The sequence below is a fragment of the Budorcas taxicolor genome, chromosome 22 (genome assembly GCF_023091745.1).
Source record: "Budorcas taxicolor isolate Tak-1 chromosome 22, Takin1.1, whole genome shotgun sequence".
NCBI classification, from domain to species: Eukaryota; Metazoa; Chordata; class Mammalia; order Artiodactyla; family Bovidae; genus Budorcas; species Budorcas taxicolor.
In genome coordinates, this window is record NC_068931.1 from 46,896,805 (window position 1) to 46,910,122 (window position 13,318).

The following is a 13,318-nucleotide window of genomic DNA, read 5'->3' on the forward strand; positions in this document are numbered from 1 at the left end:
GGATGAGGCTAGAGGAAGCTGGCTCCCGGAGGGTAGAACATTTTGGAACATATCTGGTAGCAAGTGGTGAGCGTGGTGGGAAGGAGTAGAGAAGTGAGATATAGAAGGAGCTGATGCCAGCACTTCCGCAGGAAGTCTGTCCCTAGGCGGGGCTGATGGTTCTCCCAAAGGCATTCTGGCCTCTACTGATAAGCGTCCTGTGGCCTGGGACCCATGATCCTGGTTGCTCAAGGGACATTACCGAGGGCCTCTCTGGGGAAGGACAAACAGCTTTCCCACTTCAGTACATGAATTGCCCACACGTGCCTGGGTTTCATAACGTTCCTTTTAAGAATTCAAGACAGCTCAGGAGTGGTTTTTGCTAACAGAAAGAAATGGTGGTGCTCCCTCCAGACCGCTGTTGTTCTAGCAGAGACAACAGTAAAATAAGCCTGGAGAGACAGAAGCGACCTCACCATGAATGATACGGAAGCATACACGTGGAGTGCGTGTGAGATACAGAAGCAATAGCCTAATGGCAAACAAGCACCATCACCTCCTGGAGGAAAACTCTCCACCTGCAGACAAGGCTACAGGCAGGGCTGACCTTCCAAGAAGCTAGTGGGAAACGAGGGGTCGTGAGCCTTGGGAGGCGAGATCGCAGCTAGAGAAAGGGGCCCACTCTGTCTTGCAAGAACAGGGACACAGCAGTTACAATGAGACCACCCATTACGAAAATCCAGAAGAAGATAGTGCTCAGTCACTTCAGTCGTGTTTGACTCTGTGTGACCCTCCAGGCTCCTCTGTCCATAGGATTCTCCAGGCAAGAATACTGGGGTGGGTCGCCATGCCCTCCTCCAGGGGATCTTCCCAACTCAGGGTTTGAACCCACATCTCTTACGTCTCCTGCATTAGCGGGCAGGTTCTTTACCACTAGCGCCACCTGGGAAGCTGCAAAGAGGATAAAAACATGAAAGCCTGCAAGCGTAGTCACTCAGTTGTGTCTGACTCTTCGTGATCCCATGGACTGTAGCCCATCAGGCTCTTCTGTCCATGGAATTCTCTAGGCAAGAATACTGGAATGGATTGCAATTCCCTTCTCCAGGGCATCTTTCCAACCCGGGGTTCAAACCTGGGTCTCCCGCACTGCAGACAGATTTTTTACCATCTGAGCCACAAAGGAAGCAAAGAGGATAAACCACCCACAAAAAAGGGGAGCCAAAGATGAAGCTGACAAGCAGGGTTTCTTTCTTTCTGGATCTTTCCAGACAGTTCACAGACACCCCTACACGACCCAGGGCCTGGGGGCCTGATTTCCTCCTGCATGGGTCAGACGTGTCAGTGTGAGCACATGGAGCTGGTCTTAGAGTCTTAGAGCTGGTCTTAGAGCACATTGTAGATGGATGTAGAGAGTCACTCATGACCTACAGTAGCCCTCCCTCCTTGACGGGGGAATAACTTCCACCAACCTGACTTAGCCTGGTTGGAGAAAAGGCCCATTTCGGGCAGAAGAGACAAAATCTCCACATGCTGGGCAATCCAGGTAAACTGAAGGGTCTTCTCCTTCCCGCCCACATGCCAAGGTGCCTGAGATGCAGACAGGCTGGGTGATCCACAACGCTCCCTCCCTGCACCAGTCATAGAGCAGAAAATGATGCCAGACCTACCCGTGTTTCCAATCTTCCCTTTGAAAATGCATGTCTGTTATCCAGTCAAGGTGGCCCTCACTTGACTCATAAGCAACCATGCCGCATTCCAAGAACCACTATTTTTTCTCTTTGGTTGCACTGCATCTTAGCTGCAGCACTTGAGATCTTCATGTCCACACATGGACTCTCTAGTCGTGGCGTGGGGGCTTTGGAGCACAAGGCGTCAGTTTCCCCAAGGTATGTGGGATCTTCGTTCCAAACAGGGATCAAACCTGCATCCTCTCCATTACAAGGCAAGATTCTTAGCCACTGGGCCACCAGAGCTCTCCCCAAGAACCACTATTGAACTGTGGTTTACATTTCTAATTCTTAGATCATAGGGCAAGGTAGGTTTTGACACAGGAGAAAAAAATAAAGGTGAAGACTTTGGAGCTTACAAACCCACTTGGAAATAAATCTCAGCTTCCAGGGGTTAGTCAGGGAGACCTGGGCTCATGGAAGAAAGAGGGAATGGTCTACGAGGGAAATTGAAGCTCAGCAAAGGAAGAGGGGTTGGTGGCCTCCTGCTGTCCCCCGAGCTCTCGGCCTCATTCATCACACTGAAATATTGTGCCGATTGCTATGTAACATGCCACAAACATGAGTAACTGCAGGCGACAGCATGTGAATGGCGTCGCCCCCAGTGCTCTCACCCCTTCCTCTGCATTTCACTCCTCTCTTCTGAGCCTGTCCACGTACCCACTCCTTCATTACCGCCCCAGGCTGCCTCACTCAATAAAGACCTTCAGTGGCTTCTTCTGATCATGCCTGCGGTGGTCCTGCCCTCAGCTACCCCCTGACGTGCTTCCTCAGTTCTCTGAGCCCTGTGCCCTGGCCCTGAGTTATTCAGTATTCCAGTGCCACCTTGCAGCTGCCCCTCATCTGTCCTCCTCCTCCCTGCCCTACCTGGCAAAGCCCTGTCCGTGTTCATGGCCCAGCTCCAACAGACCCTCCCTGGAACCTCCTTGGACACCCAGTCAGGTGCTGCTCACTCCAACATTTGTTTGTACCTCATGAAAGACACTTGCCTCATCCAGCTTTGTATTAAAGTTGGGGTGATTCTGTTTTCTGATTTATAAACCAGGACATTTGGATTGATCAACAGTTGTGGGACCCTTAGGACAGAATGTTCATTCACTGAAAGCTGGGCCTTACCTAAAGTTTTGGGATATAAGGTTACAGTAAGTAACCTGCCTTACAATAAATAACCTACCTTACTGTAAGTATCCAGAAACTTGTCTTATCTCTTTTAGAGGCAGAACCATGTCCATTGTAACAGTCATCCATAACATAGGGCCTACGATGTGATAGTCACCCAGTAAATGTTTGTTGAATGTCAAGTATAAATTGGTGACATAAGGCCACGTCAAGTTTCTTGAGGTCCCTGAAATCTGCTCCATGAGTCTCTGTCTCCACTTCCTGTCAGAGCCAGTGGTACTGGTTGAACTTGCTCCCTAAGGCGTGTGGCAAGGGACCTACTCAATTCTGGGTTTTCTAATGCATGGCACAGTGGAGAGAAGCCAGACTTGAAGTCCAGAGGATTGGGGACAGGTCCCATCCCTGCCCCAAAGAGCCATAGGATCTCAGGCAAATCCTCTCCTGAAGCAGATGGGCCAAAGGCAAGGCCCACTGGCAGTGTGATGTTCCATCTTGTGACTCTTGTTCTTTGGAGCCGGTGGTTGAGCTGAACTGATCATCTGAATTAGTCACAACTGGTGGACTAAGCAGACGTGGGGACCCAAGCCATGTGCGAAGCCTGTGGGAGGGAGATGCCAGCCTCGGGGAAGGAATGAAGAACAGGGGGCTGAGGAACACACATGGACAACTGACTAATGAAGAAGAGGAGGGAGGCGACCTGTGAAGGCTGTCAGATTTATCCTTCCAAGCCCCCGCACGGAAATACCACAGGAGCAGCTGCCATGTGGTGTCCAAGGCAACCGACCAGGCCACTTCTGGAAGGGGGGCACCTGCTGGAGAACTGTCGAATGTGGAAATGCAGACAATCTAACAGCACTTTAACTGGTGTCTCCGTGGAGGTGAGGTGAGGAAGGGCAGCATGGACAGGCAGTCTCCATGGGGAGGCGGGAGGCTAGGGCTGGCCACGCACTGTGTAGTCACAGTGATGAGAGGTCACCTCTGGTTTCCAGGTTGCACTCACTCTGCCTGGGACCTAAAATCCTCTTCTTCCTTCCTCACCAGAAGTCCTCCTTCAAGAAAATACCTAGTAAATCCAGGTGCTCTGACCTACAAAATACTAGAATTATTTTTATGTCTTATTCCCAAGGATTGTTTCGGTTTGGCTTAAGTTAAAGGAACAGACTGTTAGGAGTTCTTCAGAAGCCAGCGAATATTTGGAGGCACACTCCCCTTGGGGACCTGCCTGCCAGGCCCTGAACTCACCCCTACACATAATGCTGGCCCCAAAGAGAATAACCAATCTCATGCTGAAAGTAACCTGCTTGGCTTCTGGTTTAAAACAGTGTCTGAGTAGCAAACATAAAGAAGAGAAAAAGAAGCAAAGGAAGGAAGGAGAGAGGGAAGAAGGAAAAATCATTTTGAAGAATGAAAAGAAAAGCAGAAATCTGGAAAGGACTGAATAAAGGATACGGAAAAAGAATAAAGTATAACAAAAGGATAAAGGATATAGAAAAAGAAGGCAAGAAACTGTGCTTAATCACTCAGTTGTGTCTGACTCTTTGCGACCCCATGGACTGTAGCCTACCAGCCTTCTCTGTCCATGGGGATTCTCCGGGCAAGAATACTGGAGTGAGTTGCCATGCCCTCCTCCAGGGGATCTTCCCAAGCTAGGGATTGAACTCAGGTCTCCCTCATTGCAGGCGGATTCATTACCATCTGAGCCACCAGGGAAGCCCCACAAGAAACTGATTTGCTTAATAGAATGCAACAAAATACAGTCTTTATGAAATAAGAGTGAACATCTTTAAGGATAGGCGGGGCTGCAGCGAAAAGGCAGTAAGATGATATGAAAAGAGAACCAGATCACATGAGGAAACGTATCAAGGAAAGCAAAACTGTATAGCAGCAAATTCATCAGTGTTCTTACAATTCTGCATGACCTTGAAGTGTCTCCTAGGAATTAATTGTAAGAAGTAATCATAAATATGTATGCAGATAAGCTATGAGAATGTCTGTCATAGCACAGTTTATTTCCTCAATAAGTTTGAGGAAAAAGATTGAAATGTTCAACAAAGAGGAATTGGTTTAATACTTCATGGTATATCTGGGTAGTGAAGTATTATAGTCATTAAAAACTGTATTGTGAAATATCAATATTATTCTATTTAAATAGCATGAGGAAATATGTATATTACACTTGAAAATGAAGACAAAGCAGTTTGTAAGACATTGTGCTTATTATGACCCCATTATTTTAAATGACATATGTGTATTAATTCACAGAAAAATGCCTGGAGGATATATATGAAAACATGAACACTAGTTACCTTTGGGTGGTAAAATTATGGCAGTTCAGATTATTTTATTTTTGCTTATTTGTATTTCCTAAACTTTTTACAATGAATACATATATTACTTTTGTGACAAGAAAAAATAATTTGAAGAAACATTCAGAATTAAAATGCATATTTATAGGAGAAAGAAATGGAACTGGTGGTATGAAAAAGCAAGTCAATAATAAGGTGGGAGGGAATTTGACAAGTTCTTATGGAGTGGAAAGAAAATAGAGATGAAAAGAATAAAAGGGAAGCTGAGAGCTTTTGAAAACAGAGAGTGGAGATCCAGTAAATGGAAAATTGTTTCCTGAAGAAAAGATCAGAATAAAGCCATCCAAGCAAGAATCTAGTATATTTTCTGATTTCTTGGTATATTTACTAGATCTCTTATCTGAGCTATAAACAAACAAATAAAAAATATCCTAGACATCATAGAAAAGTCTCATCGTGTTACAGGGAAGTTAAAAACAAGATTCCCTGGTGCCTCAGACAATAAAGAGTCTGCCTGTAATGCGGGAGACCCAAGTCCGATCCCTGGGTCAGGAAGATCCCCTGGAGAAGGAAATAGCAACCCACTCCAGTATTCTTGCCTGGGAAATGCCATGGACAGAGGAGCCTGGCAGGCTACAGTCCATGGGATCCCAAAGAGTCGGACACAACTGAGCGACTTCCCTTTTCTTTTAAAAACAAAGGAAGGAGGGAAGGAAGGAAGGGGAAGGGAGAGGGGGTAAGGGAAGATGAATGAACTAACAAAGACCTTACTCCTAGACATTATCTGGCAAGACTTTTAAATTATAAATAAAAAGAAAGAATCCTACAGCTGAAACAAAAAACCCTCAAAAGAGGCCGTCCAGGAAGAAACAAAAGTCTTTGCAGCTTCCATGTCAAATTTCAAAAGGTAATGGAACAAGATTTTCAGCATTTGAAAGGAAAAGTGTTCTTACCCTATATCTCGCACCTTGCCATACTTTCCTTTCCTTTGGCCACGAAGATGACAAAAGGACATGTTTCAGTGTGTGAACCACCTCCTTCACAAAGCTTCAGAAAGCACACGGGGTGAGGGTCCAGGTGACCAAGAAGGAACCTGACCTCACAAGGTACAGCTGCAACTACTATGTCAAGGTCACCCTCAGGCCCTCAGGTGCTCTTTGCAGCTCCCTCAGCTACTCCTGCGTTTTCACTTTGACAATCTTCTTTCCCAGGATGAAGCGACTGGGCTTCAAGGTGTCTCTCTGTGCCCCATTCTGGCTGAGGTCATAAAGCACACTGCCTCCTCTGTGCTGAGGCACACTTCTGCTTGGATATTGGCTCTCTAGGTTCTGGACTCCTGCCCCATTTCTTCTCCAATCCAAGCAGCAGCTCCACTTAACCTCTGGGAACCCTATTCAGCATCAGGCTGGCTGCTCTTACAGCCAGGAAGCCCTCTCTTTCCAAAAAAACTTGGCCATTCCTTGCTTTGCTGATTCAGCACCTTGTCCCATGCCAAGAGCTGAGGAGGTGCCCTCAAGGAACTTTCAGGCTAGTTACAGAGATACATATGGCAGACACTCAAGGATTCTTACTCAACATCCTTTCCAATCACCTTCTTAGCCTACTTCTGCCATAACGGCTGGAAAACCTACTTGAAGTCCCAATTTCCAGAACAGCTAGGGTGGCCCCACGACACAGGCAGAGGTTCTAAAGAGGGTTATGTTTCTCTCAAAACAAGGCAAGGCATGCCACAAGAAAAAGTCCTTCCCCTTTGGTCTTCCTATTTTCTCCTGCCTGGAACACAGATAAGATGCCTAGAGGTTCAACAGCCAACATGTGATCGTGAGACAAGTTGGAGAATGAAAGCCACTGTGCTGAGGATGGTGATTCAGTGAGACAGCAGGTCTCAGGAAGCTGCTGCACCAGCCCTGAGTTGGCCACATCTGGATTTCATGTGAGATGAGAAAAATACGCCCTTGATTGCACCTCAATTTCTGATCTTTGCAGTCAAGCACGTTCCTAACTGCCACAGCATGGTATACGAAATTAAGGAGTAACAAAACCTCAACTATCAGACAGCCTCATTCTCAGTAGTCAGATTATTTTAAATCCAAGGGTGTTATGTTTTTAAGCAGTAAGACCTTTTCAAAATATTTTTCAAAATATGTTACACATCGATTTTTTCCTGTCATTCTGGGATGAGCTGAGAGATGTCGATAGCCTCATGACTAAGGAAAACACACACAAAGGCTAGTAGCCCATTTTCTAAATGACCTCAGACTTCCATGATCATTCAATATTCTTTTGACTTTTTCTGTCTTCTCTGACTTTCCATTACAGTTCTCAATAACCCCACCAATTTCAGTGTCTCTTTTTACCTCTAATTTTCTGCTGTATAGGTTTAAAATTATGGGTAGCAAGTTTGCTAGAAGGGATTATAAGCAAGCATTAGACTGAGTGAGATTCTGAGCAGTCTTGCCTTCAAAATCAGGGTAGGGTAAGGTAGTACCTGGGGCATAAGCTCTTCTTGTGAACTTTGAGCCAGATATATCTCAGCTTCTCAGAAGCCTTTTTGCTTTCTTCTTGACTCAACTTTGTCCTGGGTAGATGAAATTTTGAGGACCTGAGATCCAGAAGTTTGAGGTACAAGCAATGACCCAAGATAAGTCACAAGGTAGCTTATGATTAAGGTGAAATGAATCCTATAAGCCAGCAGAGTTATAGACACTCTTGGGAGGGAGAGGTTCTGGTGGCCAGAGTCAGGGAAGGCTTAGTGACAGAGCCCTGCAGGGCCCTTAGGGAAGACCCTGGATGGATGCAGATGAGAGAAGCCATCCTTCTGGGAAGGCGATAGATAGCACAGGCAAGGCCTGGGAGGCTATGGGAAGAGCAGCATGGCTGGCCAGGGGCTTAGGTAGAAGGGTGGAGGCTGATGGACCTAAAGAGGGAATCTAGGTCTGAAGTACAACCTCTGAGGAGCCAGAACTCCCCCTTCCCAGGCCAAGGGACCACAGACAGGCAGCTGAACCCACCTTGGACAGGAACCAGCCCGCAGACGCCCCCTTGTTGTTGTGGCCAACATTGATCTTCATGAGCTGCCCTAGGTCGGGGGCATCCAACATGAACTTGTCTTCAGCCCCCTTTTCAAAGTTGTCCTTTTCATTTTCCAGCCTACGCTCACCTGTATGCACAGACACACAAGACAGTTATTCATACAAAGGAGACCAGAGGAGGAGAGAGAACCGGCTCCAAACTTTAATGGGCCGCCCACTGCAGAATGGTCTCAAAAGTCACCACGTGGGAGGCTGTGGGTGGGGACAGGCGGTATGTGGACACTCTGTACTTCCACTCGATTTGGCTGTGAACCTAAAACTACTCTAAAGAATAGAGTTTATTAATTTTTTTAAAAGGGTAACTTCACCCCAAGACCTATCAGTTCAGTTCAGTTCAGTTCAGTCACTCAGTCGTATCCGACTCTTTGCTACCCCATGAATCACAGCACGCCAGGCCTCCCTGTCCATCACCAACTCCCGGAGTTCACTCAGACTCACATCCATCGAGTCTGTGATGCCATCCAGCCATCTCATCCTCTGTCATCCCCTTCTCCTCCTGCCCCCAATCCCTCCCAGCATCAGAGTCTTTTCCAATGAGTCAACTCTTCGCATGAGGTGGCCAAAGTACTGGAGTTTCAGCTTTAGCATCATTCCTTCCAAATCCCAGGGCTGATCTCCTTCAGAATGGACAGGTTGGATCTCCTTGCAGTCCAAGGGACTCTCAAGAGTCTTCTCCAACACCACAGTTCAAAAGCATCAATTCTTCGGCTCTCAGCCTTCTTCACAGTCCAACTCTCACATCCAAATATGACCACAGGAAATACCGTAGCCTTGACTTATAGGCTTCTTAAATCCCTCCAGCTGCCAGTCAAGGCCGAGGCTCACCTTGTGTGTGGCCTGTGCCCAGGACCCATAACTGGGTTTGAGTTCTGCCTTAGCCCAGGGTCCCCACCCTAGCAAACCCACTTGCACCCCAGTCCCTGGACCTGAGGCCCTGCCTTGCTTTACCTGAACAAGGAAAAGCTGCCTTTCCTGAACAAGGAGCGCAACCATGGTCATTGGTCTACAGGCTGTGGCTGGGACCCTGACATCAGCCGGCAGGCTGCCTTAGGCTTGCCTCCTCTGGAAAACGGCTGTGATAACTATCACCAGACTCTGCTGCATGATTAACATTTTTTCCCCCCTCACTTATTCCCTTGTCACAATCTAAGAGGGAAGTGTTATTAACTTTGTCTTGCAGCTGATGAAACTGAGACTTGGAGAAGTGAAACAACTCGCCAAAAGTCACACAGGTATTAAGCACATAGTTAGGGCTTGAGCCAACGTGTTCCTTCTAGCTTTCCCAAGTCTACCAGTCATGTTAACCTTTACCAGCCCATCTAAGCACCAGAGTTTTGCTTATCCATCCTGTTTTCTTTCTTTTCTAAAAGTTGACTCCTTAAATTTTTCTAAATTTTAGATTGCCACAACTCATACATATAGAAAATATTAGACATCCATGTACCCCCCATTCAGATATAAGAGATGTGAAAGTGAACTCACTCAGTCATGTCCGACTCTTTGTGACCCCATGGACTGTAGCTCACCAGGCTCCTCCATCCATGGGATTCTCCAGGCAAGAATACTGGAGTGGGTTGCCGTTTCCTTCTCCAGGGGATCTTCCTGACCCAGGGATCGAACCCAGGTCTCCTTCATTGCAGGCAGACACTTTAACCTCTGAACCACCAGGGAAGCCCATAAGAGGTATAACAGATATTAACATTTTGTTTAATTAACTTAGGCCTTTCTCTTTTTTAAAGGAAATTAAATATAACAGGTAGGTCTAAAGCCTCATAGTCCCTCCCTTCACCTGCCACACCCTGCCAGAAGCAAACAGTATCATCAACTGGCATCCATTATTTTTGTGAATTTTTGTAAGAACATATACTATTTTTGCATGTTTTAGAATTTTACATAAATAACATCATAGTGAACATCGTTCTGTCTTAAGTTCCTTGTCTGTACTGTGGGAATGATAGGGACTCCACCTCATAGGAGCTGTTTCAAGGATTAACTGAATGAATGTGTGCAAAGCCCTTAGGGCAGTGCCCAGAGAGTGGTAGGCAGGTGCCATGTTAGGGGCTGGGATTCCTACTGTTGCTCGTGTTACCATCATCCTATCATCACACACCCTTGTGCAACTTACTTTTCTTAAGTTAATATCACTCCTTTGAGATTATTCTGTTGATGCTAGTAACCAAATTCATCCAACTGCTGTATAACAGTCACCAAATGAAGAAAACACGGTTATGTGTTCATTCTTTCACATTTGGGTTGTTTCTATTTGATTGCTATTGTAAACAGCACTGAAATGGACTCTCTAGTACTGACCTTCTGCCGTGCATTTTAAGAACTGATCTGACTGGACACCTACAGTTTCTGGATATTGAGATGTGCTCATCTTCAGCGTATTAGCAATTACAAAATCACCTTCAGAGATGGTTGTACTACATCAATTATCACCAGCAGCCTTTGAGGGTTCCCATTCCCCATAATCATTGTTAACACATATATTTAAACTTCTGTTTCATGTGTGTACAATGGTGTCTTATTATGGTTTTAATTTACATTCCTTTGACTATTTGAAAAGACTGAAAGATGTTCATATATATACATATATTTTGAGATTGGTTCATATAATATTGGCCATTCAGGCTTTGCTTGTGCATGGTTTTTCTGTTCATATACTTCATTATATTTTTCTATTGTCTTTCCTTTGTCTATGGTCTTTCCTTGTCTTTGTCTTTGTCTTTCCTTTTTTCATACAGACTTTTTCTTGTTTTAATGGACTTTATCAATATTTCCCTTTGTTGTTTGTGCTCTTAGTGAATTGTTTAAGAAACTCTATCCTAAACTGAGATTTTTAAAAGACACGCTCTTAAAGTTTCTTCTAAAAAGTCATAGTTTGCTTTTTCACATTTAAATCTCTAGCCCATCTGGAACTTATTTGTGTGTGTGGTGAAAGGTAAAAAGATTGACTTTTATCTTTTCTCACATGGTTAGACAACTGTTTTAACACCAGCAATTGAATTGTTCATCCTTCCTGCTCAGATTTATAGTGCCCCTCTCTGTGTATTTCTAGACTCTTTATTCTACTGGTTTATTTGTTTATCTTTCTATACATATCACTCTGTTGTGGTTTTGGGGGCTTTGAATATTTTAGCATTTGGAGGGTAAATATCCTCATATTATTAATATTGTCAATATTATTTTCATTATTCAAAATTGTCCTGGTAATACTTAGCCCTATGTGGACATGAATTTAATAGCAGCTTAAGCTGTGGAATATTGCCTTTTGGGAATTTGACTAAAACTGCATTGCATTTATAGAATAACGAGAAATTTGGACATTACTGAGTTTAAGTCTTTTCTCATCCACGAGCATAATATATTTTTCCATTTTTTAGGTATTCTTGCATGTTCTTAAGTAGAAATTTTTATTTTTTCCAGAGTTTTTCAGATGCCAAATGCTAGTATAAATCATATATTTTTAAATAATATGTTTGTTTACTGTTTTATTAATATTTTTGTATTAATCATATCCAGCACCTTTATTAAACCTTCTCATGGTTCTAGTGATTTTTTCAATTCTCCTGGATTTTATAGATGATCATTCATTTTTTTGAAAATTAAATTTTTTTCTAAATGGGGTAAAAGGTTGGAGTTTCTTCTAATTTTATTGATTTATGATCAGAGAATATTGTCTCTATGTTATTGATTCATTTGCATTTGTTATTATGTCATTGAAAAGAATGTGTATTCTCTCCACTGGATTTAGGAATCTACATACTTCTATTAGACCAAGGTTATTAACCATTGTTAAAATCTGCAACCATACTAAATTTTTATCTATTTGACTTATCAATTACTGAGGGTGTTGTATTAAAATCTCCCACTATGATTATGTACTTGTCAAGTTTCTCCAAGAATTCTATTACTTTTTGTTTCACATGTATTGAAAATGTGTTGCTAAATCTATACAAGTTCAGAATTATCCTGTCTTCCAGGTTAATTGCTCTTTTTGTCATTCTGGTACTTATTTCTAATGAAGCATTTTGTCTGAAAGTTTAATTTGATGGATATTAATATAGCTACACCAGCTTCTTTCCTGTAGACAATATGTTCCTGGTATACTTAATTTCATTTTACATATTCTCCGAAATTTATGTATCATATATTTAAGCTGGATTTTATTTCTTTTAATTTAATATGAGAACATTTATTCTTAGGTGGATGAATTAGCTTATTTCTATTTATTGTATTATTTACACATTTATCTTACTTTTTGCTATTGGCATGCTTTTCCTTTCTTCGTTTCCTGACTTCTATTGGATTGATTGAGTCTTTATCCCCTTTCATTTCCTCTCCTGGTTTAGAACGTATGCATTTCTCTTTGGGGTGCTTACTTTTACAATTTTAATCTGCATACTTGATGTATCAAAGTCTAAAGTTAATTATTCCCTGGGGTCAGCAAATGGACTGCAACCAAGTTATGTCTTAATTCTTATTATATCTTTTCTTTCTCAAAGATCACTGTGTTTTAGTGTTTAGGGTTCATATTTTCTCATATCTTGATAATAGTTATTAATATTATCATTTTGTACAGTTAACACTTCCTTAGATTTGTTACATAATTATCATTGTTTGGCTCACCTTTATTTCTTGTATCTCACACATTTCTTCTGGGTACAATTTTCTTTTCTTAATGTATATTCTTCAGGAGTTTAAGCATGTGCCAATGAAAAACTCATGTTTAAGCATGTGCCTTTGAGTGGGAAGACTTATTTCTCTTTGTTTGCTTGGAAATCCATTAATTTTGCCCTCATTCTGGAATAGTTGAGTATAGAATTCTAGGTTTGGCTACACCATACAGCTTGGGAGATTGTGGAATCTTAGTTCCCTGACCAGGGATTGAACCCAGGCCCTCGGCAGTAAGGGCATGGAGTCCTAACTACTGGAACCCAGGTAATTCCCAGAGGATTGAAAATATCCCATGAACTTATATCCTCTACAGACTGCTGCTAAGAATTTGCTATCAATCTAATTGTTTCTACAGAAGATAAGCCACCAAATCTGGTTACTTCTAAGATCTTTCTCTTGGCCTTTGGTGTTACTA

The 13,318-nt window shown here is 43.3% G+C and overlaps 1 protein-coding gene across 1 annotated transcript in view; it reads right to left on the reverse strand.

The window, feature by feature from the left end:
* LOXHD1 (lipoxygenase homology PLAT domains 1) overlaps positions 1–13,318 on the reverse strand; it is a 197,862-nt gene that overhangs the window by 142,864 nt on the left and 41,680 nt on the right. The window contains exon 6 of the mRNA XM_052660502.1: positions 8,143–8,291. Coding sequence (XP_052516462.1) covers positions 8,143–8,291 — 149 coding nt within the window. The remainder of the gene's footprint in view (positions 1–8,142; positions 8,292–13,318) is intronic.